The sequence below is a fragment of the Ascaphus truei genome, chromosome 1, assembly GCF_040206685.1.
Source record: "Ascaphus truei isolate aAscTru1 chromosome 1, aAscTru1.hap1, whole genome shotgun sequence".
Taxonomy (NCBI): domain Eukaryota; kingdom Metazoa; phylum Chordata; class Amphibia; order Anura; family Ascaphidae; genus Ascaphus; species Ascaphus truei.
This window is the reverse complement of record NC_134483.1, coordinates 549,276,345-549,303,032: the sequence shown is the minus strand read 5'-3', so window position 1 is coordinate 549,303,032 and position 26,688 is coordinate 549,276,345. Positions and strand designations below refer to the sequence as shown.

Here is a 26,688-nt window from a genome sequence, read left to right as displayed (position 1 = left end):
TGGGGGAGAGAGGGAGAGAGAGTGTGGGGGGGAGAGAGAGAGAGAGAGAGTGGGGGAGAGAGAGAGTGTGGGGGAGAGAGAGAGAGAGAGAGAGAGAGTGGGGGGGAGAGAGAGAGTGTGGGGGAGAGGGAGAGAGAGTGTGGGGGAGAGAGTGTGGGGGAGAGAGTGTGGGGGAGAGAGTGTGGGGGAGAGAGGGTGGGGGAGAGAGTGTGGGGGAGAGAGGGAGAGAGAGTGTGGGGGAGAGAGGGAGAGAGAGTGTGGGGGAGAGAGGGAGAGAGTGTGGGGGAGAGAGGGAGAGAGAGAGAGAGAGTGTGGGGGAGAGAGGGAGAGAGAGTGTGGGGGAGAGAGAGTGTGGGGGAGAGAGGGAGAGAGAGTGTGGGGGAGAGAGAGAGTGTGGGGGAGAGAGAGAGAGAGTGTGGGAGAGAGAGAGAGAGTGTGTGGGGGAGAGAGAGAGAGAGCATGTGGGGGAGAGGGAGAGAGAGTGTTGGGGAGAGGGAGAGAGAGTGTGGGGGAGAGAGGGAGAGAGAGTGTGGGGGAGAGAGGGAGAGAGAGTGTTGGGGAGAGAGGGAGAGAGTGTGGGGGAGAGAGGGAGAGAGAGTGTGGGGGAGAGAGGGAGAGAGAGTGTGGGGGAGAGAGGGAGAGAGAGTGTGGGGGAGAGAGAGTGTGGGGGAGAGAGGGAGAGAGAGTGTGGGGGAGAGAGGGAGAGAGAGTGTGGGGGAGAGAGGGAGAGAGTGTGGGGGAGAGAGAGAGAGTGTGGGGGAGAGAGAGAGTGGGGGGGAGAGAGAGAGTGTGGGGGAGAGGGAGAGTGTGGGGGAGCGGGAGAGAGAGTGTGAGGGAGAGAGAGTGTGGGGGAGAGAGAGTGTGTGGGGGAGAGAGAGAGTGTGGGGGAGAGAGAGAGAGAGTGTGGGGGAGAGAGAGAGAGTGTGGGGGAGAGAGAGTGTGGGGGAGAGAGAGTGTGGGGGGGGGGAGAGAGAGTGTGGGGGGGAGAGAGAGAGTGTGGGGGGAGAGAGAGAGAGTGGGGGGAGAGAGAGAGAGAGTGGGGGAGAGAGAGAGAGAGTGTGGGGGAGAGAGGGAGAGAGAGTGTGGGGGAGAGAGGGAGAGAGAGTGTGGGGGAGAGAGGGAGAGAGAGTGTTGGGGAAAGAGAGAGTGTGGGGGGGAGAGAGAGAGAGAGAGAGAGAGAGAGAGAGTGGGGGAGAGAGAGAGAGAGAGAGAGTGTGGGGGAGAGAGAGAGAGAGTGTGTGGGAGAGAGTGTGGGGGGGAGAGAGAGCATGTGGGGGGGAGAGAGAGCGTGTGGGGGGGAGAGAGAGAGTGTGGGGGGGAGAGAGAGAGTGTGGGGGGGAGAGAGAGAGTGTGGGGGGGGGAGAGAGAGTGTGTGGGGGGGAGAGAGAGAGTGTGTGGGGGGGAGAGAGAGTGTGGGGGAGACAGAGGAGAGAAACGGTGGGTGACACACACAGAGGGTGGGTGATACACAGAGAGAGAGGCTGGGTGAGTGACTGGCTGGTTGAGTGGTTTGCTGGGTGAGTGGCTGGGTGGGGCAGGGGTGACTGGGTGGGTGAGTGACTGACACTGACTGGGGGTGGGGGGTGACTGACACTGACTGGGGGTGGGGGGGTGACTGACACTGACTGGGGGTGGGGGGGTGACTGACACTGACTGGGGGTGGGGGGGTGACTGACACTGACTGGGGGTGGGGGGGTGACTGACACTGACTGGGGGTGGTGACTGACACTGACAGGGGGTGGGGGGGTGACTGACACTGACTGGGGGTGGGGGGGTGACTGACACTGACTGGGGGTGGGGGGGTGACTGACACTGACTGGGGGTGGGGGTGACTGACACTGACTGGGGGTGGGGGGTGACTGACACTGACTGGGGGTGGGGGGTGACTGACACTGACTGGGGGTGGGGGGTGACTGACACTGACTGGGGTTGGGGGGTGACTGACAGGGGGGGGGGGTGACTGACTGACTGGGGGGAAGGTTACTGACTGGGGGGTTACTAACTGGGGGGGTGACTGACTGGGGGGGAGGTTACTGACTGGGGGGGGGTTACTGACTGGGGGGGACCTCTGGTGTCACACACATACACATACTCCCATACACACATACATTCATTCACACACACACACATTCTCCCACACACACACACATACACATTCTCACACACACACATTCTCCCACACACACACACATACACATTCTCACACACACACAGGGGAGGAAAGGCCGCGACCAGCACCACGCAAATCCCCCACCCACCCGCGCCCATCTCCCGCTCGTGTGGGGGGCAGGCCGACATCCCCCCCCCCCAATCAGCAGGGTGGGTGGGAGGCACGTGGCGAGGTATCCCCCACTGGGCGCCCCAGGTGACAGTCAGCCCCGCCGTGGCCGCCACTGCCCTGCTCCCCTCGGTCAGTGCACGGCCAAGCTGCAGGCTGCTTCTTCCCCCCCAGCCCGCGGCGGCATGATGCTCGTGGCGGGGGGGGGGGGCAGGCCGACATCCCCCCACCTCATGCGGCGGCTGCGCCATAATGAAGGTAGGGGACGCATGTGGTGAGGGCCGAGCCCCCCCCCCCGCAAGCCAACCGGGCTGCAGCAGCGGGGACCTCCCGCCCCTGACATCGATCGGTGGATCGAGGGGAAGGGGACAGGAGGAGGGGAAGGGGACAGGAGCAGGAAGAGGGGAAGGGAGCAGGAGGAGGGGACAGGGGACAGGAGCAGGGGACAGGAGGAGGGGACAGGAGCAGGGGAATGGGACAGGAGCAGGGGACAGGAGAGCTTCCGCGGTGGGGAGTAGGGAGCCATGTGGGGACCAGGGGGATCGCAGGGAAGGAGCAGAGGGGCCGCAGCATGGAGATTACTTACCCTCCAACAGAGCTCCAGGCAGAATGGCCGCTCGTTGGGGGCGGGCTCATATAGAGCCTGGCCGCGCACCCACAAAGCCTGGAGCGCGCGCCAATCAGGAGTCAGGTAGGGGAGTTTTTTTTTTTGTTTTTTTTTTCAGCGCGAGCAGGGAAATTTCAGCGCGAACGGGGGAATTTAAAAAAAAAACACGTGTGCTGCTTGGGCCAATAGTTACTCGCCCGGGGGTTAAATCCACCCGCCCCGGGCGAGTAAATGTATACAATTGTCGAACACTGTATATATGTATATATATATATATATATATATATATATATATAGGCAATACGATTCCGTTTGAAGACGAATATCAGAGGCAGCACTCCAGGTAAGTGGTCAAAAGAAATTTGTATTAACAAGACATCTTATCCAACGTTTCGGTCCTCGTGCGGGACCTTTCTCAAGGTGATGTGAGTTACAGAGTGAATAAGAACACATATATATACCCTCAAAACCCATGACACACAGGTGAGCCACATAAACATAATTGGACAATGCATTTGCATACCTAATTGGAGACTGTCATACCTGCAGCTATATCCAGCGTTGCCTGAAACATGTGGGTCTGCTCCTGTGTTGGAATGCACTAACCCCATGAACATGGTTGGAAAATGCATTTGCATACCTAATTGGAGACTCTGTCATACCTGCAGCTAGGGCACAATGGCAAAAAGAGCCTCTAATGAATAGAACTGAGGGCTGTCACTGTGACTGCTGCTCCCTGAATGAGTACCAGAAATGTATAAGCACAAGTGGCTGAATGTCAGCTCTTGGGCATAAGCCAGATCAGAGTCGTTGCAACTAACATATGATTGAAAACAATGTGGCACTGTCATAAAACACCAAAAGTGGTAGTGTGCAGCATAGTAATAAATGTGAACATAAATAACAACATGGTCTGGCAAAAAAAGAGAGATGATAGTCCAGGGCAGCACTGAAAGAACAAGCTGGTGCCAGGCTCTGTGGATCAGAGCTGGCCATGGTGAAGAATTGCATGTTATTATGGCTCTTTATAATGATAATCAGCCACTTGTGCTTATACATACAGCCTTTATGCATATCCATCTCTATCATGGACGAATAATATATGCATGAATCTACCTGATACCAATGTATAACATTGTGTTCTGAAGGGACTGTAAACATCCTTGCTCCTTTACTCACTGATTGGATAGCAACACGCAAGCGCGCTGTTAGCCATTTGTTCAGGATACACAGTGTCATGACACAGCGCGGGCAGCTATTGGCTGCAACGCTAGATGTAGTATGCTACAATGGAGATGGAGACGCGTCCCTAACACTAGGATCCGGGATCATGATATCTCCTCCTACTTGGGCACATTAGTGTCAGCGGGCAATCAGCTATCTGCGCTTTAGTTAATTTTGGCGTCAAAATACTCTCCATTGCTTGGGAAATAAATGACCTGCATTTGCTCTCACTGCCACCACTCCCAGTAGAAGGCTCTGCCGAAACGCGTGGAGTGGGGACTTTTCGTCTACCTTCCTACACTGGGACTCGGCGTGAGGCTTATCACCATCTACTCAGTGGTGATGTATTCGCGACTTTATTATACCACTGGACTCTGTGCTATTTGACACTGGATACTGGACTTGATACTCAGTAGTTACTATGTGCTTTGGGTGCTGTACAATGTACTTTTCCTCCACCCATGCACAGCTGTTTCTAGCAATGTTTGCTGCCTTTTTCTACTATATCTGTGTCGATTTAATATGAGTGTGCACTCCGTGTGTGTCTGGCACACTTACCTGCGTGCTTTGCACTTCACTACCAGTTCTCTTTGATTGAGCTGGTTTGCGTGCTATCAGGCTGAATTGCACGCTATGTTCCCAGTACTAATTCACTTTTCATCTAGAGTCCTTTTGGGTTATATTATTACCCTGTCTTACGCCTCCATGTTATGCTGCCCTTTGTCCCTAGTTTGGTAGTGGTCCGTCCCCCTCCATTTTTATTCTTTCTTCCCTGTTTTCATTATGTTAATAAAATGTGTTTATTGTTTGGATGTTTGGTTGTTTGGATGTTTGGTTGTTTGGATGTTTGGTTGTTTGGATGTTTGGTTGTTTGGATGTTTGGTTGTTTGGATTTTTGGTTGTTTGGTTGTTTGGATGTTTGGATGTTTGGATGTTTGGTTGTTTGGATACACTTGTGTGCTCCTCCAGGGATTCTTTTCTGCTTTGTTCTCTTATGATTCTTGCCCTTGGAGCACTGCAGGCTTTATTTATATATATATATATATATATATATAAATAAAAAAAAAAAATATATATATATATATATATATATTATGAAACACACAGAAATATCGCTCAACACTCAAATCAATAGTGTCCAAAACAACTGTCAGTAAGTCATGTATTGATCGAACTCAACAGTGGTGCTAAAGGTTGAAATAATATGGAAACAACAGAGAGAAAAGCAACCTTGTAAAAAGCACACGGACATAAATTAAAGTGTAACAAAAGAATTTTATTAAAGTGAGTTAAAACAGGGGATAACGTTTAAAATAAGAGGGGGGCTCAACACTACCAGACAATGTGGACCTGGAGGCAAGGGTCTAAACATAGATCCAATGCATGACATGCACAGGACACAGGGGGCTCTGTATGAGCACACCTGTATTGTAAAACCCACACTGAAAAAATGTATCCACATTGAAAGAATCACCATATAGACATATGCAATTGTTGCATGGAGTGGATGCAGTAAAATTGTTAGTAGCAAAGTGAGGTATACATCACCACTCAGTGTAGGGGTGTCACAGGCAAAAAAGTAGGTCAGAGCTCCATATCAGATGGAAAGAGGTAGGGGCCCCCCTCAGCAAGACTCCCACTCCAACGCGTTTCGACCAGAAACTGTCTTCTTCGGGGAGTGGTGAGGGGAGAAATGAGCTAGCATATATTGGAAAATCATAACAGCAAAGTTCGCGCCAAACAGATCAAGAATTACAAACAGCTGTGAGAGAGGGGAGTATCTACAGACAAGGCAGCGTCATGGGGTCTGTTGTGTGGGAATTAAGCATCTCATTGGACTAATACCGTCACGTGATAACACCCACGTCAGCCCTTATGTAAATTAGGCAACGACGCATGTGACGTCATCGCGCCGTGCGCATCATAGCGCACAGCTATCATAGTGACCGCCCACAAGAACCTAGGGCGGCCACAAGTCAGGGGGAGGAGGACAAAAGTTACCATAAACATAAAGCTGCCTGTTGTGTCCTCTAGCCGGATAGAAAAATAATGCGCGTGACGTCATCACGTAATGCGCGTCATGGTGTGCGGTTGTCATAGCAACCGCATAAACATGTTTAAGGGGCGGTCATGCACCAGAAAGAGGTGGAGAGACACACTGTATAACCCATAGCGCTGGATAAAGGGCTGCTGGTCATAGAAACAATTGTAAACACAAAGTCCTGGGATGTTAAAAAAGATGTATATCAATATAGATATGTATACAGCGAACATTAGTGTATGTTGGTCTGTTGCTGAGCAAGGGGAACACATGCTTAACAGGAACCACTTGCCATTACACTATGTTAACCCAGTAAAGTATTATAACATCATTAGAATATAGGCAAACAGAAGTTGTAATGGGACAATAGCTACAAATGTGGATATAAATAATCGTTCTCCAAGATTGAAGAATGTATGGTAAACCAGGGAACTTTCCTGATTAAAACATATCTGTATACATGTGTTGTCTGATTTTTGGTACATGTGTAGAATAATCCACATACTTAAATTTCACAGCAATAAACATACCAGTTATAGATGCAGGTAAATGCTAATGGGAAGACAGAAATACATACAGTACGCATCAAATATGCAAATAAATCTCCATTGCACCAGTCATGGGCCTTCAACAGAGGAATTATCTAAAAAGCACAGTCTGCAGTGTTATCTCATAGACAGCACCACAACATGAGTGACAGAGTCACAAAAACATGGTATACACCATGAAATGGGGCAAGATATTCAGGGAAAGATGGATTTAAATTTGTCACTGCCTGAGGGCATAGAGAGCTACCATTACTAGGTTCAAAGTATCAAATATTGTACCAAAACCTAGTTTTAAGTGGGTCACACACAGTCATAGAGTTAAAACTCCAAAGTAACCACAGGTAGGGTATCCCACATAACAGTAAGTGCGATTTTTGAGGTAGATCCTCCGAGTTGGAATACATTCAAAAAGGATATTTGAAATAGTTTTGGATTGAGTGAAATGGTCCAATTATAAGCTGGAAACGTCCTGATGAAAATGACAACTGTGCCAAATATGTGGATACATAAAGTCTATTGGCATAGGCGAAATCCAAATGTAGACATCCTTTTTGAAAACTGGATGGAAAGAAAAGTTCTGTTGTAGATGGTCAATTCCCATGGTGGATAAGGTTGATCTTCCAGATATGGAAAAGATGGTCAAGTTGCGTTCTTCCACAGGGACCACGAACCGACAGTCTTAGACAGGGATGCTGGTTCACAGTATCAGCATGTATGGGAGGAACAAAGTGGAGAATCCAAGCATTAGAGTATTACAGACCAATTTACAAGAAAACAGATCAAGACAGAGGGGCAATGGTTATAAAAACATAGCAAATCCAAGATAATCGTTCAAACCACGTGGTATCATGGTGCCCAGTTGCACGATCCATCTGCACTCCCTCCTCAGCAGAGCCTTCTCAAGGTCACCACCCCAGGCGCCGAGAGAGACCCTATCGAAGACAAATGCAGAGAGGACCGTACTGTCGGACCCATGACAGCGCAAGAAGTGGCGTGCGACTGAGCTAATTTTCTTACAGGAATCTACATCTCTTTGCGCATTTTTGATATTACGAGTGTGTTCCAACACATGAAAGCGAAATTCTCTGGTGGTCATGCCCACATAGGCAAGGCCATGTGAAGATTGAGATAATGTGAGTGGCTATCATCACCTCCATTTTGGCCTAAACCGCCATTTTCTGAGTGTTTTGCTATATGAATGTATATTTGTCTCATTCGTGAATGAATGAATGAATGAACTGTGAATGTTTGAATCTGCAGAGTATCGCTCCTGGATATAACTAACCCTTTTGTAATTCCTGACAGGCAGGCAAGAATTGAAATAGCATTCGTAAGCAATTTCTCCTAAGATATTCCTGCTGACCAGTGTAGTTGTTATCTAACAACTACAATACACATACAGGGCTGAACACAGTAACTCCCTTATGTCACATGGTTAAGAGGCCCACATTATGGTAAATTATCGATAAGAATATAGCAATGTAAAGCATATTTAGGCATCAGCAAATATATTTTTTGCATGTCATCATATCATCACTTATCTGTAAGCCAGCCCCCTTAAGGGGTGTATTACTCATTTTGAAATGTATAAAAATGTGATACTAAGCAATATGTTTTCAGAGGCTTGAGTTCTTTCTTTGAACTCTTGTCTCCCAATTGTGCCTTGGTACAGATAAACTCATGTGTTACTTTTTGAACCCTGTATTTGACTCATTGATCTTATTTCTAGGCTTTGACAGCCACAAGGACATGCAAGATGATACACTACTCCCTTGCTCTTACAGTTTAAAAAAGAGAGTATCTTATATGTGTGTGTTTTGTTAGAGTTCTCGAATGTGGATGTTTGGTGCATGTGTCTGCACGCTGAGCACATGCCGCATTTGTAAAAACCCAGCTTGCGTTTTTGGGACAGAAAGGTGGGATGGACCTGAGGAACATAGTGGCTTCGGGTTAATTTGTCCCCTAAATTGGGGGATCTCCGACTAGCCAAACTGGCACGATCGCCAAGTATATTCCTAAGTTCAGGGTCGATCATGAGGGTCCCCCAGTGTTTTTGAAGAATGCCCCTGAGGTCTGACCACTGCTGGTTGAAGGTCCTAATAAATCTGATTTGCCTCCTACCTTTGTATTTAGGTCTAACTTGTAGTAGGCTCTCACGGGTTACTTTAAGACAGTTGGTATAGCCTTTCTGGATCTGGGATTTGGTATACCCACGATTAAGAAACCTAGTTTTGAATTCTTTTGCTCTAGTTTGAAATATGACATCAGAAGAACAGTTTCTTTTGAGTCTCAAGAATTCACTTCGAGGGATCCCTGATACCTGGTGCTGGGGATGGGAGCTAGAGGCATGAAGGATGGAATTGGTCGCAGTGGTTTTGCGGTGAATGTCCGTCTCAATCATGCCTGCCATGTTAATGCTAATCTGGACATCCAAGAACACTACAGATGTGGGGCTACAAAGGTGAGTGAGCTTGAAATTTAGTTCTGCAAGTCCTCTGCCTTAGTTGAAAGTAACTCAAAACAAACTGCCCAACGCGTTTTGTGACCCCCTGAAGAAGTACGCATGCGCATGAAACGCGTTGGGCAGTTTGAATTTCTAGGATTAACTTTAATAATCACTTTTCCTGTCTTGAGCAGAAAGGTGCTGGGTCATCAGACTCAATGCATTATGAGTGGATAGAACAGGATATCAGCTACCCACCACCCCCACGCCTCTCTCCCCTCATTGTATAGTTATAGGGAGCGGGAGGTACAAGGATAAGAGGAGAAAGGAGGGCAGGGGGAAGAGGGATGAGAGGTGGGAGGGGATGAGGTGGGATGAGAGGGGAAGGGGATAATCACCTCAAACCCAGGATCACAAGCCGAGGTTTGGATCAAACATGTGCAGAAGAATGCATGGAGCTACCAGTGCTGTGTGTAATCAGGGCACGCCCCCTGTACATGTCACAGCCAATAGGACGCTTGCTAGTACTGCTCATGCTCACAAGCGCTTTTGAAACAAGTGCCGCCATCTTGGATAAGGGTTATGTCCATACTAAGTGAAAAAGAAAAAATGTGAACAAGCACTAAAGATTAAAACACCAATGTGACAAGTTACAAATAAAAAAGGCTGCCTTTTCCTAGTATTACTATCCATACTAAATAATACAGCTTGCTGAGAGCCAAAATAGATGTAATAGGGCCCCCTCACTGTGCCTCTCTCCCCACTCCCCTCACTGAGCCTCTCCCCTTGAGAGCGGGAAAGGGGAGGAGAGGGGGAAAGGGGAGGAGAGGGGGGAAAGGGGATGAGAGGGGGAAAGTGGACGAGAGGGGAAAGGCACCACGGATATCGACTACTCTCCTGGCTCCGGTCCCGGCAAGTATCAAGACTATTCTCTTCTCCAATCTCGACCCTGCGACCTTGACTATCCACTCTCCAGATGTGCCTCCGTTGCTGTGAGTGGCGTATTATATACTCTCCCACCTAAGTACCGGGGTCCCGCCTTGTTCGTGGTGAGTGCAAGCACTACAGTATGCTCAGTCCAACGAACATGGACCCCACTGAGGTGGGCCAAGTCTTGTCCGCCATTGATGACAGATATCAGTTGGAGTCTCAGGTTGCATCCTTAACTCAAAGTTTCTCGACCTTTACCCTGCAGCAGCCACAATCTGGAGTCCTGAGACCAGCAACAATGTTTTCACCCACTCTAGAACATACCTTTTCTGCCGAACCATGTCTCCCTACCCCAAACCACTAGGCTGGCGATCCTCATGGGTGTAGAGGTTCTCAACCAGTGTGCAATCCAATTTGAACCAACTCCTTCCCATTTTTACTCTGCAAAGTTCAAAGTGGCATATATTATCGCTCTATTGACCGATGACGCCCTGGCATGGGCATGCCCTATTTGGGAACAAAGACCTGACCTTACCCAGGATTTTGCATGCTTCACAAAGGAATTTAAACAAGTCTTTGATACCCCGGGCCGTAAGGTCACCGCAGCATCCTCTGTTTCATCTTTCTCAAGGGAATCGGCCAGTCGCCAGGTACGTTCTCGAGTTCCAGACCATCGCAGCAGAGATGGGCTGGAATGAGGCCTTGTCTGCGGCCTTCTGGCAGGGCTTATCAGAATCCCTCAAGGACAAAATAGCCGCTCAGGAACGACCTACCAATTTAGAAGACCTCATTGCGGTATGTATTTTTGTCGACCAGTGTCTCCAGGAAAGGAAGGCCGAACGCTCTCGCTCCCGGCTAGATCCCCTACTTTCAATCTTGCTCCCACAGATCCTCCGGCTACTGATGATCCAGAATCCATGCAGCTGGGAAGCCACAATTACCTTTCTCTGAGAGACAGCGCAGGCGGGATGGTGGACTGTCATTACTGCGGGCCTCCCTCAACCCGCGAAATGCCAACGCCCAATGAAGTATAAGGGGATCACATTGGGTACTATTTCTCCTTCACCTTCTATCCAGGAAATCTTCCCGACCCGGATCATGCTCCCCATATTTCTCAAAGGTCCTGACTTTAAAGCCACGGCATTCGCCTTCATCGACTTTGGGTCTGGAGGTAACTTTATTGATCACAATTTCGCCTTAAGGAACGCAATCCCACTCATCCGTAAACCTTTGCCTGTCAGGTTGGAAGCCATCGACCTATGTCCCCTCCAGCCGGCCTTCATCTCACTGGAAACCTGCAAACTCTCTATTCTAATGAAGGATGGTCGCAAGGAGGAGATCTTGACGTAATCCATACACTAAAGAAAAAATGCACAAATGCGCACCAGGGATGAAATTAGTATTGTTTATTATTAAAAAATACACATAAACAGCTGAGAGGATCCAACCCCTCCTCAGCTAAATGGGTTAAACTGCCCAGATACATAAACCATACATATGGACTCTAAAAATAGAATACCCTAAACAGTAAAGCACACACAATAAAAATCAACAATCAATGTTATAAATAAGCAAAGAAAGTACCAACAGCCCAAGGTAATTTAAGTTAAAACCGCCATAGAGGACTATAATACCGCTGACAGGGGGAAATGAACACTCACACTGGGGCAGAGGTGGGGGTCCACGGATAACCGCACAGGATCCGGATCGCGGCACCGCAGAAGGTGAAAAAACGCCACTTGTGCCTCAGGCAGGCTCCGTCTCAGCCTCTCAGCAAACACGCGCAGGATGACCTGTCGTGACCTCTACGCGTTTCGCACCACGTGCTTCGTCAGGAGGTCACGTACAGCGTCATCCGCGCGTATTTATAGAAGGCAGGGAATCATTAAGGATGGCCCCCTTCAGACGCCAGACCAAGCACCCTTTAAATGCCAACATTATGCTCAGAGTAATGCAACCTCTTTCCTATGCAGTGTCACATGTTGCTGCACTCACGGGCTAAAGGTTACAAGAAATAAATAATAAATGGAACCTATAACATGATGCTTCACATAAACATAACACAGCATAAGACCATCACATAGCATAAAAAATAAATAAATAAAAAGAAAGCAGATACCAATTCATATGTTACATACTAATTGCACATCATAAATTAAGAATTAATTAATCTTTTGTAATAGATATACAAAGCTAATAAATGGCTTATAAAAATATATACATAGTGCCCTAATTAGAAAAACATATGATCTTAATACAAATACCATAAAATAGTAAAAAGAGAGACTAATATAATACCAATTAAAAAGAAAACATTGATCTAAATATTTGTTATCTTAAAAATGGAGTTAGTTCAATGAGTTCATTAAAACCAATAGGGTGTCTAGTTTGCATTTCATAGATCCAATACTGTTCACGTTTTAATAAATGGTTCTCTCTGTTTCCCTGTCTACTATTCATTTGTATGTGTTCAAGCCCCTTAAATGTAATGCAATCAGGGTCATTATTGTGTATCTCATTAAAGTGTTTTAATAGCGGGGTAAGTGGCATGCCTTTAGCCAAAGTTTTCGGTATATTTTTTACATTCCTCAGATGTTATAGCATGCGCATCTTTAGTGGCCGTTTTGTCTTGCCAATGTACTGTAAATTGCAATTACACTGCAAGACATAAACCACACGCGTGGTCTGACAATTAATAAAACTTTTGGCATTGTAAATCCGTTTAGTGGCACAAGACGTGGCTGTTTTTCCTTTACAGATATGTTTACACGCCTTGCACTTCCCGCATTTGTATGTGCCCTTGATGCCCAAGCGATCTTTAATGTCACCAGATACAGCAGTTTTTCTGATGATTTGGCTTGGGGCCAACATATTTTTTAAATTTGGCGCACGTTTAAACACTATACCTGGTTGTGACTTTAACTGAGGGCCCAATACAGGGTCCATTTTCAGTATTCCCCAGTGTTTTTTCAAGATTTTTCTGACCCCATAATGCATATCACTGAACTGAGTTATAAAAGCAGGGATTTTAGTATTTTTACTTTTGTCCCTCTTATTCTTGTTATATTTCATCAGTGATTTTCTTTGTATTTTTTCCAGTTTCTTTATTGAGGAATCTATCAATTCCTCATTATAGCTCTTATCAGGAAATCTTTTTTTGAGGAACTGAGATTGTTTATCAAATTCCTCAACTTTAGAGTCGTTTCTCTTCAGTCTCAGAAACTGGTTAAAGGGAATGTTTTTGACCAAAACTGAAGAGAAACGACTCTAAAGTTGAGGAATTTGATAAACAATCTCAGTTCCTCAAAAAAGATTTCTTGATAAGAGCTATAATTAGGAATTGATAGATTCCTCAATAAAGAAACTGGAAAAAATACCAAGAAAATCACTGATGAAATATAACAAGAATAAGAGGGACAAAAGTAAAAATACTAAAATCCCTGCTTTTATAACTCAGTTCAGTGATATGCATTATGGGGTCAGAAAAATCTTGAAAAAACACTGGGGAACACTGAAAATGAACCCTGTATTGGGCCCTCAGTTAAAGTCACAACCAGGTATAGTGTTTAAACGTGCGCCAAATTTAAAAAATATGTTGGCCCCAAGCCAAATCATCAGAAAAACTGCTGTATCTGGTGACATTAAAGATCGCTTGGGCATCAAGGGCACATACAAATGCGGGAAGTGCAAGGCGTGTAAACATATCTGTAAAAGAAAAACAGCCACGTCTTGAGCCACTAAACGGATTTACAATGCCAAAAGTTTTATTAATTGTCAGACCACGCATGTGGTTTATGTCTTGCAGTGTAATTGCAATTTACAGTACATTGGCAAGACAAAACGGCCACTAAAGATGCGCATGCTAGAACATCTGAGGAATGTAAAAAATATACCGAAAACTTTGGCTAAAAGCATGCCACTTACCCCGCTATTAAAACACTTTAATGAGATACACAATAATGACCCTGATTGCATTACATTTAAGGGGCTTGAACACATACAAATGAATAGTAGACAGGGAAATAGAGAGAACCATTTATTAAAACGTGAACAGTATTGGATCTATGAAATGCAAACTAGACACCCTATTGGTTTTAATGAACTCATTGAACTAACTCCATTTTTAAGATAACAAATATTTAGATCAATGTTTTCTTTTTAATTGGTATTATATTAGTCTCTCTTTTTACTATTTTATGGTATTTGTATTAAGATCATATGTTTTTCTAATTAGGGCACTATGTATATATTTTTATAAGCCATTTATTAGCTTTGTATATCTATTACAAAAGATTAATTAATTCTTAATTTATGATGTGCAATTAGTATGTAACGTATGAATTGGTATCTGCTTTCTTTTTATTTATTTATTTTTTATGCTATGTGATGGTCTTATGCTGTGTTATGTTTATGTGAAGCATCATGTTATAGGTTCCATTTATTATTTATTTCTTGTAACCTTTAGCCCGTGAGTGCAGCAACATGTGACACTGCATAGGAAAGAGGTTGCATTACTCTGAGCATAATGTTGGCATTTAAAGGGTGCTTGGTCTGGCGTCTGAAGGGGGCCGTCCTTAATGATTCCCTGCCTTCTATAAATACGCGCGGATGACGCTGTACGTGACCTCCTGACGAAGCATGTGGTGCGAAACGCGTAGAGGTCACGACAGGTCATCCTGCGCGTGTTTGCTGAGAGGCTGAGACGGAGCCTGCCTGAGGCACAAGTGGCGTTTTTTCACCTTCTGCGGTGCCGCGATCCGGATCCTGTGCGGTTATCCGTGGACCTCCACCTCTGCCCCAGTGTGAGTGTTCGTTTCCCCCTGTCAGCGGTATTATAGTCATCTATGGCGGTTTTAACTTAAATTACCTTGGGCTGTTGGTACTTTCTTTGCTTATTTATAACATTGATTGTTGATTTTTATTGTGTGTGCTTTACTGTTTAGGGTATTCTATTTTTAGAGTCCATATGTATGGTTTATGAATCTGGGCAGTTTAACCCATTTAGCTGAGGAGGGGTTGGATCCTCTCAGCTGTTTATGTGTATTTTTTAATAATAAACAATACTAATTTCATCCCTGGTGCGCATTTGTGCATTTTTTCTTTTCTGTTTCTCAGGGTGTCCTCCCCCCTTTTTAGGGGGGATCACCTTTGAAGTGGGAGCTTCTGGGGAGACGCTCCATGCACGTGCAGCAAAGGGATTTTCCAATTTCTACATCTGCAGCACGAGCGCTGAATATCCTTCTCTCTGTAATCCATACACTATACACTATCCGTTGAGATAATCTTGGGCCTTCCCTGGCTCCAACGACACAATCCACAGTTGGATTGGACCGACAAAAAACCCATACAATGGAGTTCCAAATCTTGTACCAATCCTAGGCAGCAGATCAGTGATCTAAAGATCCCCAAAGAAGACAAAACAGTCCTACCTGAAGTCTATGCTGAATTCCAAGATGTCTTCGACAAGGTTGAGTGCTTCAAGGACGCCAGTGGTGTCCCAGTGCCAGGGAAGGCAGCTGGGGCGCCAGGCACCCATTGAGCAGGGGAGGTGTCAAGAGAGAGGGGATTTGGCCCGGGATTAAAGGGGTTACACCCCATTTGGCCACCCTCTACTCTCACCTGGGAAGCAAGGGGTTAACTGGACTGGGGTCCAGTAATGTGGTTTTGCCTTGCTTCAGCCATCCAACTGTTTATTCCCCTGTAAAAATGTATTGTTTCTGTTCCAGTGACTGCACCACACAAACACTGGGATCCATCCGGGAGGGCAAGGGTTAATAGTTGAATAGTGATTATAGCCGTTTGTTTAAGTTACCCTCAAAGATGCCTGCCTACTAAGGAATGCGACCAAATGTTTAGGAACCAGACCCCTGATCAAAGGCTCAGCCATTCTACCTGGTTTGCATGAAGCTGGGGTGGTTTGTGAGTGTTATAACTCACACTTACAAACCATAGTATCCTGCCAGACACCCCATTTGGTAGACTGGCCAAACGCCCCTGATTTAGGAGTGGGGCTACAGAATGAGTGACCTTATTAAATATAAGAATATTATGAGATGTCCTCGGCTGAACGTGCTAAAAGCTCCATATGTGTATTCGTGGGACTGATTCGCACATAAGGATTACAGACACATGATGTCTACCCAGTACTAAGAGACAGATATTAATATCTCTCTTAATTTTAGTACTAAACAGTAATACTTAGTCTCATCGGGAGCGTCATGCGTGACGGAATGTATTAATATGTCTCACGTGCCAGTAAGTACTACTGAACTGAAGTTATGAAGTTATTTAAAGTGTATATGGGATTTTGGATCTGCTCTGAAAATGCAGGCCCCATCTGCTATGCTAATAGGGCAGGGAGAGCATCCTGAAAGAATTAGCATAGGCCAGTGATCAAAAGGTAACTGCCCTAATTGTTTATACTGGGGGCAGGAACCAATGAACTGAGTGTTTTAAGTGTGATACTTCACACTTACAATGGAAGCCAAAATCTGCTTCAAAGAGATTTTTTCTAGCCAACTCGGCATCTAGGGTTAAGAGATGGGTTTGAAATGGTATTTAAACCAGAGTCAGCCCTTACTCAAATGTCTTCATGCATGTTCTTCATGATCTTCATGTATTGTCGTGATGTCTACATCTGAACCTGAATTATGGAAGAAATGGCCCATCCTGTATCCTGATGGCTTTCTTGTACTAACCTTTAATTAAGTGCTATATTTTGTCTGTTATTTGTATAATCTTGTGTGTTCACCTTTTTCAAGGAATAAATTATATTTTATCATATCTAAGCCTCGTTCAGTTCAACCCAGTTATATTTTTGGTGTGTACTGTATTATTAATAGCCTGTCACAAAGTTACCGTCACAGGTACGCTCCGAGATTCTCCCCCCTTATCGTTCCTTTGACTGCCCGATCCATCTCTTGCACGTGCACCGCTCCACAGCTGCGTGTCAACTCTCATCTTCACTCCCACCTGTCTCCTGCACCTCCCAGCCTCCACAGAGGCCGCACCTTCGCTCCACCCGTCTCATTGGTCACGTTTCCCCATTTATGCTCAGTTGTGCCACAAGCACTTAGGTTGAGCATAGTTCATTGTAGCCTTACTGTTCCCACGTCCCTGTTCCTTGCTGCGTTATCTTGCCTAACCTTGTTTTGTTATCTGATTTCCTGTGTACCGACCAGGCAGGACTTTGGACTATTCTCTCGACTACCGAACCCGGCTTACCTCTGACCTTCTGTACCTCTCTATACAGGCCCATATTTATCCATCCAATTGTGAGTGTATCTCTTACCATCCACATGTGACACTTTATTAGACACACTACTCTGTTTTTTCCCCACCCCCTCTCTTTTTTCTGCACCTAGGTCAATCTTTTGTAAAATATCTCGTTCAAGAAGAAAAAAGCCTCACCGGCGTCACCAATACACCACGGCTTATTTCAGGAACAGAGTCACCTCTCAGCACGATTCGCACCTTCACAACATCCCAATGCGTTTGGTCACATGAGTGACTCCCTCAGGGGTGATTGGCTCACAGTAGTGATGGGTTTTAATAGTCAGAATTGCCACACAATAGACAGCACAGAATTTAAAGATCAGCTGTCGCCCATAATTGCTCAGAGTGAGCTTAAGAAACCGTCAAATGAATGCTGAGCATATACCTTAAAATAACCGATTACTAAGAGGCAAATAAAAAAAGCTCTATGTGACTAAGCTAACAACTAGATGTCAACTAGAAGGTGGAATCTATACCAGATAGACATTAAATAAAATACATCATAAAATTACACAAATAAATGAATTGCCCTAAAATATACCCCATAATAAACACATATTGAATGCATTTTAACCAGTAGAGAATGTGTATCTATGTACAAGGGGGTGGGGAGGAAAGGGGGAAAGGAAGGAATGGGGGAGGGGCAGAAGGGAAAGAATGGTGGAGGGGGGGACGGATGGGGGGAAGGGGTCGAAAGTCGCGACTGTTCGGTGTACAGAGTAGGAGTGAGAGACTGATATTTTGATCAAGAACAGAGCCGGCATCCACAGCAGAGAAGTATGGGCATGCGCGACGGGTTGGAGATGGTGGTGTAACTTCACAGCTCCGCCAACCGTCGGCAGTTTATAGCAAATAAAATATTACAAAACCAAACTTAGAATCCCCAAAATACTCTCTAGAGGCCCCGGATATACTCCCGATCACAATTCGTGACCGGGGGAACCATGGCAGAAACGCGGCAGAAGACCAGGCGCAAATCCGATGTGCGCTCATATTTTACAGGCTCGAGCAGGGCCGGAGCTGCGGAGCTCTCGGCGGTCTAATACTCAGATTCAGCCCAAGAACCGGAGGGGGCTACAGCTTCAGCGGGCCACACAAAAATAATAAAAAAGGAGATTGCACGGCTACTCGTGGACTTAAAGGCCTTCTTCAGAGGGGAGGTGGAGGGGCTTAGGAGGGATATCCTCCAGATTGGGACTCGTACAAGCGAGCTGGAGGAGCGTATGGAAGAGAGCTCCAAACACCACCAGGAAACAAACTCGCAGATGGGAGCCATAGAAGGGAGGATCGCTGAACAAGAGTCCCGTCAGGAAGACAGCGAGAACAGGGACCGGCGCAACAATTTGCGAGTCCAGGGGATCCCTGAAGAGATCCTCGATCCGGAGGCCCTGCTGAGCCGGTGGATGGCATCCATTCTCCTGGGTAAGTCAGAATCAGATTTACTGATGGACCGTTGCCATAGGGCCCTAAGGTCGAGGCCTCTGCCTACAAACCCCCCCAGAGATGTAATTCTCCGACTAAATTACTCACAACTAAGGAGGAGGTGAGCAGGATTATGAGGGCCACCCCCCACATCACTTTTGAAGGGATCACCCTTACAGTGTTTCAAGATATCTCCCCCCTCACCCTTGCTCGCAGGAGAGCAGTGCTACACATCACCAAAGCACTAATGGACCGAGAAATAAGGTACAGGTGGGCCTTTCCTTTTGCCCTGGTCATAATGAAAAATGGCCGCTCACACGTGTTGAAGCACCCATCTGAAGGTACGGCCTTCCTAAAGAAGCGGGGGATAAAGGGGGCTTCAGACACGGCCCTCCCGGTGATCCAGGAGACGAGCCCGTCAGATGCAGCCCCGAGAAGGTCTGGTTCCTCCTCCCCAAAGGACAAGAGAAGGGAGCAGGGAGGAGGGGGAGACAAAAACCCCTAAGTCTTCAAGTTACTGCAGTTGCAACATGATGCCGTCAAAGTCGGTGAATAAAGTTTTTCCCGGTTTAGCCCGTTTCACATAAGTTACAACCCCCGAGGTGGGTTACCCTGGTACTCCTATGGCACGAACTTGTGGTCAGGACATTTGGATATCCGATGAATAACCTTTACTAAATGTCGGACTCTAAAATGGCCGCTCCAGACCTACCTGGGACAGAAGCAGGAAGGGCGCGCAGAACTTCATGGCGGCAAGGTTTTTGGCGCGAGTGAATGCTCCGCTGTCTCGATCCGCCCACAGATCCGCCTTCAGGTCCGCCCTCTCCCCTCGAGGATCTGCCTCCGACTGAGTCCGCCTCGCCCAACTGGATGACGTCACCTGGCCGGGTCTCGTAGGAACGAGAGGCATGTCGGGTACAGCGGAAGTCAGGAAGGCGGCTCGAGAGACGCGGTGATCCGGAGGCAAGGCGGTTCTCCCTGGCTGGGGTGCGCGAACTCCGGCACCGGGGAGACGTATAAGGGGAGTCGGGAAGAGGCGAGGGGGAGAACAATGGGGCCAGAGACTAAGGTTGGACTTTCGCGGCGGGATAGACATTTTTACAGGGACTCCAGCTGAAGCCAGGGGAGGGAGGGAGCGCGGAAGCTAGCGGTGGATTACTGCTCAGCGGGAGGGAATCAGGCTATAAGTCATCAGAGACTACAGGGTGCAAAGGGGAATCTTAAAGTGTGCCCAGATGAAAAGTTGGCTTGTCGCTTTAAGGGTATTCTGCGCCTGGAGTGGGAGAGAGGGGTTTTCGGAGTTCCCAGGGGTTTACAGCTAAGTTTTAGCAGGGGCAGTTATAAGGTGGGAGGGGAGGGAGGGGGGGTAGTGGTAGTTATAGATATTTTAGCAGTTAGAGTTTCGGTTTTCAGTACATGTAGCTGTCGGCGGGAGAGGGCTTGTCGCCACTCTACCCGTAGGCATGCGCGTCGACACCGGGGAGGTGGGCCTAGCCTGCACCCCCGGCAAAGTCCCGGGTATTCATGGCCGGAGTCGTGGGCCATGGAGCTGGATCGGGAGGGAGGGGGGTCCAGAGAGGGAGAGTCTCTCCCGGGCGATGAACCCGAGGTCCGGTGGGACCAACACGGTTCTCTCTGTTTATATGTGTTATCTGTGTATGTGTTTTTCCCTTATGTTCTTTCCTTCCCCTGTCCCAGCCCCCCAAGGCGAGAGAAAGAAGGTCTGCGAGAGCCATCATCACGGTCCAAGAGGCCCTCAAGCTGCTCTACTTCTAGGTAAGCACGAGATCTACTGTAAGCAGGTCCACACAATCCACACTAAGATATGGTGGTAACATTTCTATCTCAGAATGCCAAGGGGCTCAATAGTCCACACAAGAGGAAAGTTGCCTTTACAGAATTTAAACGTAGAAGGGCAGACGTGGTCTTCCTTCAAGAGACCCACTTCAGCTCCCGTAGCAGCCCAAAGTTCCTAGACAAACACTATAGACAAGTATATCTATCCTCGGCAGGGAAAAAAAAAAAAAGAGGTGTAGCTATATTGTTCCATAATAAAACCCCCTTTCAAGTCGAGAAGATAAAGCGAGACCCACAGGGGAGATTTCTTATCTTAGTAGGCCTCCTCAAACAAAGTAGACTGACACTGGCCTGTGTATACGCACCCAGCGAGGGTCAACCCCAATTCTTTGAAGCATTTTTCCAGAAGCTACAGCGATGGGCGGACGGACACATAGTCTTAGCAGGGGACTTTAACACGGTAATGGACCCGCGGGTTGACCGTTCCACACCCCAGCAGTCCCTGAGGAGGGAAGGAAACGGCCCCTTTCTGAAAGGATTAAGGCAAATAGGTCTCATAGACATATGGAGAGAACAACACCAGGGAGACCGTAGTTACACTTTTTATTCCCACCCCCACGACAGCTACAGTAGGATTGACCACTTCTTTGTCTCTAGTAGAATGGTCCAACATACTGGACACCTAACAAGCTCCTATTGAACCCCCAAAATGACCACAACAGACTCAGAACTTTGCAACGAATATTGACAGATTTACTATAAATCATTCTTCCTGTTATTACACAGGTTATTAAGAATTTATATTAGCGTTAGGGACCCCTGATATGTGGTCTGCCTTGGCATTGGCTCAGGGGCTTACAACAATTTTGGCCAAAAATGTCAAACTAAAAGACCATTTTACTTATTAGATATTTATACATATATATTTAGGCACTGTACCGTGTATGAGTCTCACTGGATGTGCTAAAAACTGAGCTTTGTCTGTGTTTTATGTTCTGTCTCTGGTTTTAAAGTAGAATGGTCCCACAGATTTCCGATACCAACATACATGACATTACATGGTCAGATCATGCATCGGTAGAGCTACGATGCATGCAAATTGGGTCTGCTAAGTCAGGAGCAAATTGGAAGCTAAATGAATCCTTAATTAAAATACCAGATATTCAGCAGCTAGTCAAAGATGAAATCTTGAACTATTTTCAGACTAACCTAGGCAGTGTGGAATCCTACTCTACTGTACGTTGTGGGAGGCTCACAAGGCCACGATGCGGGGGGTACTAATAGGTATAGCTGCCGGTAGGAAAAAGCAAAGGGAGGCCAAATTGACCCAGCTTTACCAGAGGTTGCATGAGCTCTCTACACTACATAGCTGTACAGGTAGAGGGGACACATTACAAGAGCTGAAGGACGTCAGGATTGAGCTTAACCTCCTCCTCACCTCCAGGGCCGAGAAAGACCTGAGTTGGACACAGAGGAAGTTCTTTGAGAAAGCTAATAAACCGGACACTATGCTAGCCCCCAGACTCCGTAATAGGAAGCCAAATTTTAAAATACATTCTATCAGGACCGCAGAGGGGCGGGTCTCCTCCAACCTTAAAGTTATAGTGGGGGAGTTTGAAAAGCATTATGCAAAGCTATACAATGGGGAGAAGGTGGTTCATAACGCTAAGACAAGCAGTAATCTGCGGAAATTCTTAGCGGATGCAGCGCTGCCACAACTGAACAGATTGGAGCGAGGCAATCCAATGCGACTTCACAGGGGAGGAACTAGCAGCAGTGGTTAAAAGTTTAAAGTCATCAAAAGCCCCCGGCCCGGATGGGTTCTCTAACTTGTATTATAAAAAATTTATAGGAGTCTTAGCTCCACACACTCCGGATGTTTAACGGAGTATTAGCGGGAGAGCCATTCGCAGAGCAGATGCTCCAGGCGTCGATTTCCTTGATTCATAAGGGGGACAAAGATCCCACAAATGTTCAAAGTTATAGGCCGATATCATTGATTAATACAGATGTTAAGATCTATTCCAAATTGCTGGCCAACCGTTTAAGTGTCATCCTGCCGAGGTTAATCCACCCGGATCAAGTTGGCTTTGTTAGAGATAGACAAGCGGACAACAATACCAGACGGATTGTAGATGTAATTGATTTTGTAGGAGCCAACGGGATCCGGAGCGTAGTTTTAAGCCTAGATGCGGAAAAAGCCTTCGACAGGATTGACTGGCCATACTTGGAGTCCATGCTTGAGGCATTTGGGTTCGGAAGCACATTTTGTCGGGCAATCAAAGCGTTATACAACGCACCAGCAGCTAAGGTGGTCCACCAGGGGTTCCCCTCAGAGCTGTTTCAAATTAAAAGTGGCACGAGGCAAGGATGCCCACTATCGCCCTTGCTGTTTGCCTTATGCATCGAGCCACTAGCAGCACAAATTCGGAGCAATGCTGATATCTCTGGAGTACAAATTCACTTGCAAGAACACAAAGTGGCTTTGTACGCAGATGACATTATTCTGACCCTTACTAAACCGCTCATCTCGCTACCCAACCTGTTCGAGCTTCTAGAGCGTATCGCCCAGATCTCTGGGTTTAAAATAAATCAGACAAAATCTGAGGCACTAAGCCTCAACTTACCACGAGATATGGAGAAGCTGATTGAACTCAACTTTGAGTTTAAGTGGCGCCCTACATCCATAAGGTACCTAGGAGTGTATATCACAAAAAAGATAGGCTCCTTATATCACGCAAATTACCCCAGCCTATTGAAGACTCTCAAAAAAGAATTACAAGACTGGGCGGCATATGGTATCTCATGGATGGGTAGGATTTATAGCGTCAAGATGAACATCCTTCCCCGTATTTTATACCTATTTCAAACTCTTCCGATACCCGTGGTACGTGCGGACATTAAAGGGCTTCAACAGTCAATCTCAAAGTTTATTTGGAATGGTAAAAAACCACGGATAAAAGTCAAAATGATGCAGAAGCCTAAGGAGGCAGGAGGTCTAGCGGTTCCGAACATTATATCCTATTACAAAGCGGCGCAATTGTGCCAAATCACGCAATGGCATGGGGACCCGGAGCTCAGGCGATGGGTGGCGCTGGAGATGTGTGCCCCGCTCGAGCTCAGGGACCCATTCTGGTACCCGAGGACAAGGGTGAAGGATATACCCAATCCACTAACCTCTATGCTCAACTCGATCTCGGTCTGGGAGGCATCTAAAAGTAATCGCTCGCTAACCTCCAAACATACACTGATGGCTCCCTTATACGGCAACACAGATTTTGCTCCTGGTCTAGCAAGCAAGCAAATTGGGGATTAGACGGTTGAAGGACCTGCAGGGCAGTGACAAGATTAAATCCTTTGAGCTTCTACAGTCAGAAACGGACATACCTAACACGGAATTTATTAGGTACCTCCAGGTTCGGGCATATTATAACGCACACCCGGTGAGGCCACCGTTAACAAATTTTGAAAAGCTCTGCGTGAGAGGTGCTGACACGCGGGGACTGATTTCTACTTTATACAGAGAGGTGGTTGGTACCGACAAAGACCAGACGGACAAACCTAGATTCATGGTTCAGTGGGAAGCGGACCTACAGGGCACACTAGAGGACGAGGACTGGTCAGTGGTTTTTAAGGCCGCAGCTAGCAGCTCCATATGCACGACATTAAAGGAGAACTCATATAAGGTAATGTTACGTTGGTATCTCACCCCAGTTAGACTGGCAAAATTTATCCCGGGCTCTTCCCCAGGCAGTGCGGGGAACAGGGGGATTTGGTACACATGCTGTGGTCTTGCCCGAAGTTAGTGCCTATCTGGGCCCAGATCCGAGATTGGCTACAGAGGATCTTTTTGGGCCTCCAAATTCAGCTGGACCCGTGGCTATTCTTGTTAGGCAAACCCACAAATGAGGTTTCACGCTCGGGTAACAAATTAATAACACACTTTGCTACAGCTATGAGGTGCGAGACCGCAGCATTGTGGAATCAGAACGCAATTCCTTCATTAGCTAAGATCAGGAACAGAATTTGGTTCATATGCCGCATGGAAAAGTTAACAAGCCTAGTTAACGATTCGGGTGATAAATTCCAAAAGGTCTGGTTACCGTGGTTGGCCCAGACAGATATCCAGGGGGTGAATGATGCCACAATCTGGCTTTGATAGAAGTAAATGAGTTCTCCTTTGATGGGTGATTGAGAGCCAGACAGGACGGGCTGACGTTAGGGAGGACCCACCCCCTTAGGTAGTTTCCTCTGGGCATCATTAACAGAGTGGACGTAGTATTGCTCGTGCAGACGTTAGGGTGTTTCATTATGGATGGAGCTAGTGCCTGATGGACATGGCTCAAAAGTACAAAGGTGGACACTCATCGCCTGACCTTCCCCCCCCTCTTTCCGTTGTCGTCCTGGTTTTGTGGCTGTGTTGTCTTGTTGTCTCCCCATCAAGTGTCCGTTCTGTGTGGTACGTCTCAGACAGTTCTGTCTACAGTGGACAGTTATCAACATTACTTTTTCCCATGTATGTATGCACAAAAAAACTAATAAAGACAAAGTTGAAAAAAAAAAAAATAACCGATTACTAAGAGGCAAATAACAAAAGCTCTATGTGACTAAGCTAACACCTATAAGGTGGAATCTATACCAGATAGACATTAAATAAAATACATCATAAAATTACAAATAAATGAATTGCACTGAAATATAACCCATAATACACATATTGAATGCATTTTAACCAGTAGAGAAGGTGTATCTATGTACAAGCGGGGAGAGATGGGGGGAAGGAGTCCAAAGTCGCGACTGTTCGGCATCCACCGCAGAGAAGTCCGAGATCTCGCGAGATAAGATGTGATTTATGACTGAAGCTTTTCCCACATTCAGAGCAGTTATAGGGTCTCTCATCTGTGTGGATTCTTTGGTGTGTAACAAGACTGGATTTCTGACTGAAGCGTTTCCCACATTCAGAGCAGTTATAAGGCTTCACCCCTGTGTGGATCCTTTGGTGTGGAACAAGATCTGATTTCCGACTGAAGCTTTTCCCACATTCAGAGCAGTTATAGGTTTTCTCCCCGGTGTGGATTCTTTGGTGTCTAACAAGACTTGATTTCTGACTGAAGCTTTTCCCACATTCAGAGCAGTTATAAGGCTTCACCCCTGTATGGATTCTTTGATGTATAACAAGTTCTGATTTCCGACTGAAGCTTTTCCCACATTCAGAGCAGTTATAGGGTCTCACCCCTGTGTGCATTCTTTGGTGTATAACAAGATGCGATTTCTTACTGAAGCTTTTCCCACATTCAGAGCAGTTATAGGGTCTCACCCCTGTGTGGATTGTGTGGTGTGCAACAAGAACTGATTTCCGACTGAAGCTTTTCCCACATTCAGAGCAGTTATAGGGTCTCACCTCTGTGTGGATTATTTGGTGTCTAACAAGATGCGCTTTGTTACTGAAGCTTTTCCCACATTCAGAGCAGTTATAGGATTTCTTCCCTGTGGGGATTATTTGCGGTATAACATTACCGTATGTCCCACTGTAGGGGTTCATGTCTCTGTTCTTTAAACCCTCTCCTTGTCTTGTGGTATCTGTAAGTTTAGTAAAAGGCTATTAATGTATAGGAATGCTCTGCCGAGTTTCTGGTAATCTTGTTCCAATTCTCATACAGACTTATGCAATGTTGAAGTCATTAAAACATATTTCCATTAAGCCCTCGTGAAATTTATGATGTTTGGGAAATTTCATACGTTGCTTCTTGTTCACAGACGAGTCATGTGCTGAAGATACATCTATGGTGAGAAAACGTATTAATGTAACATTGCAATGCATCAGAGTAGATGTGGATGAGAGACATATGTTCATTAAGTTTAACCTTCAAAAAAATTCTACTTGTGCAACATACTGAATATAATTAAAGCTACATTGTTATATTTACATTCACCCAGAGGAGGCAAAGAAACCCCAATTAATCATTTCACAATTGTCTCATACGTAGAAATAAATATTTCCTCCTCACTCCAGTAATAGAAATCAGATTACTCCCTGTATCAATGTTCTTCTATATTGTTCTTATCAAATAACTTCTGTTGTACTTTGTGATATATTAACCCTTTAGTGGCACAAGGGGCCAG

At 46.4% G+C, this 26,688-nt stretch overlaps 3 protein-coding genes across 5 annotated transcripts in view; all 3 read right to left on the bottom strand.

Moving 5' to 3' along the window:
- Nucleotides 1–26,688, bottom strand: part of LOC142468238 (uncharacterized) — a 407,600-nt gene that overhangs the window by 371,335 nt on the left and 9,577 nt on the right. The gene's annotated exons all lie outside the window — the stretch shown is intronic.
- Nucleotides 1–26,688, bottom strand: part of LOC142468177 (uncharacterized) — a 122,385-nt gene that overhangs the window by 86,130 nt on the left and 9,567 nt on the right. The window lies entirely within an intron of this gene.
- LOC142468254 (uncharacterized) overlaps nt 21,321–26,688 on the bottom strand; it is a 14,889-nt gene continuing 9,521 nt past the window's right edge. For both annotated transcript variants that reach the window (XM_075574605.1, XM_075574615.1), the window contains exon 2: nt 21,321–26,346. In XM_075574605.1, the coding sequence (XP_075430720.1) occupies nt 25,316–26,107 (792 nt within the window). In that variant the 5' untranslated portion in view covers nt 26,108–26,346 and the 3' untranslated portion in view covers nt 21,321–25,315. The remainder of the gene's footprint in view (nt 26,347–26,688) is intronic.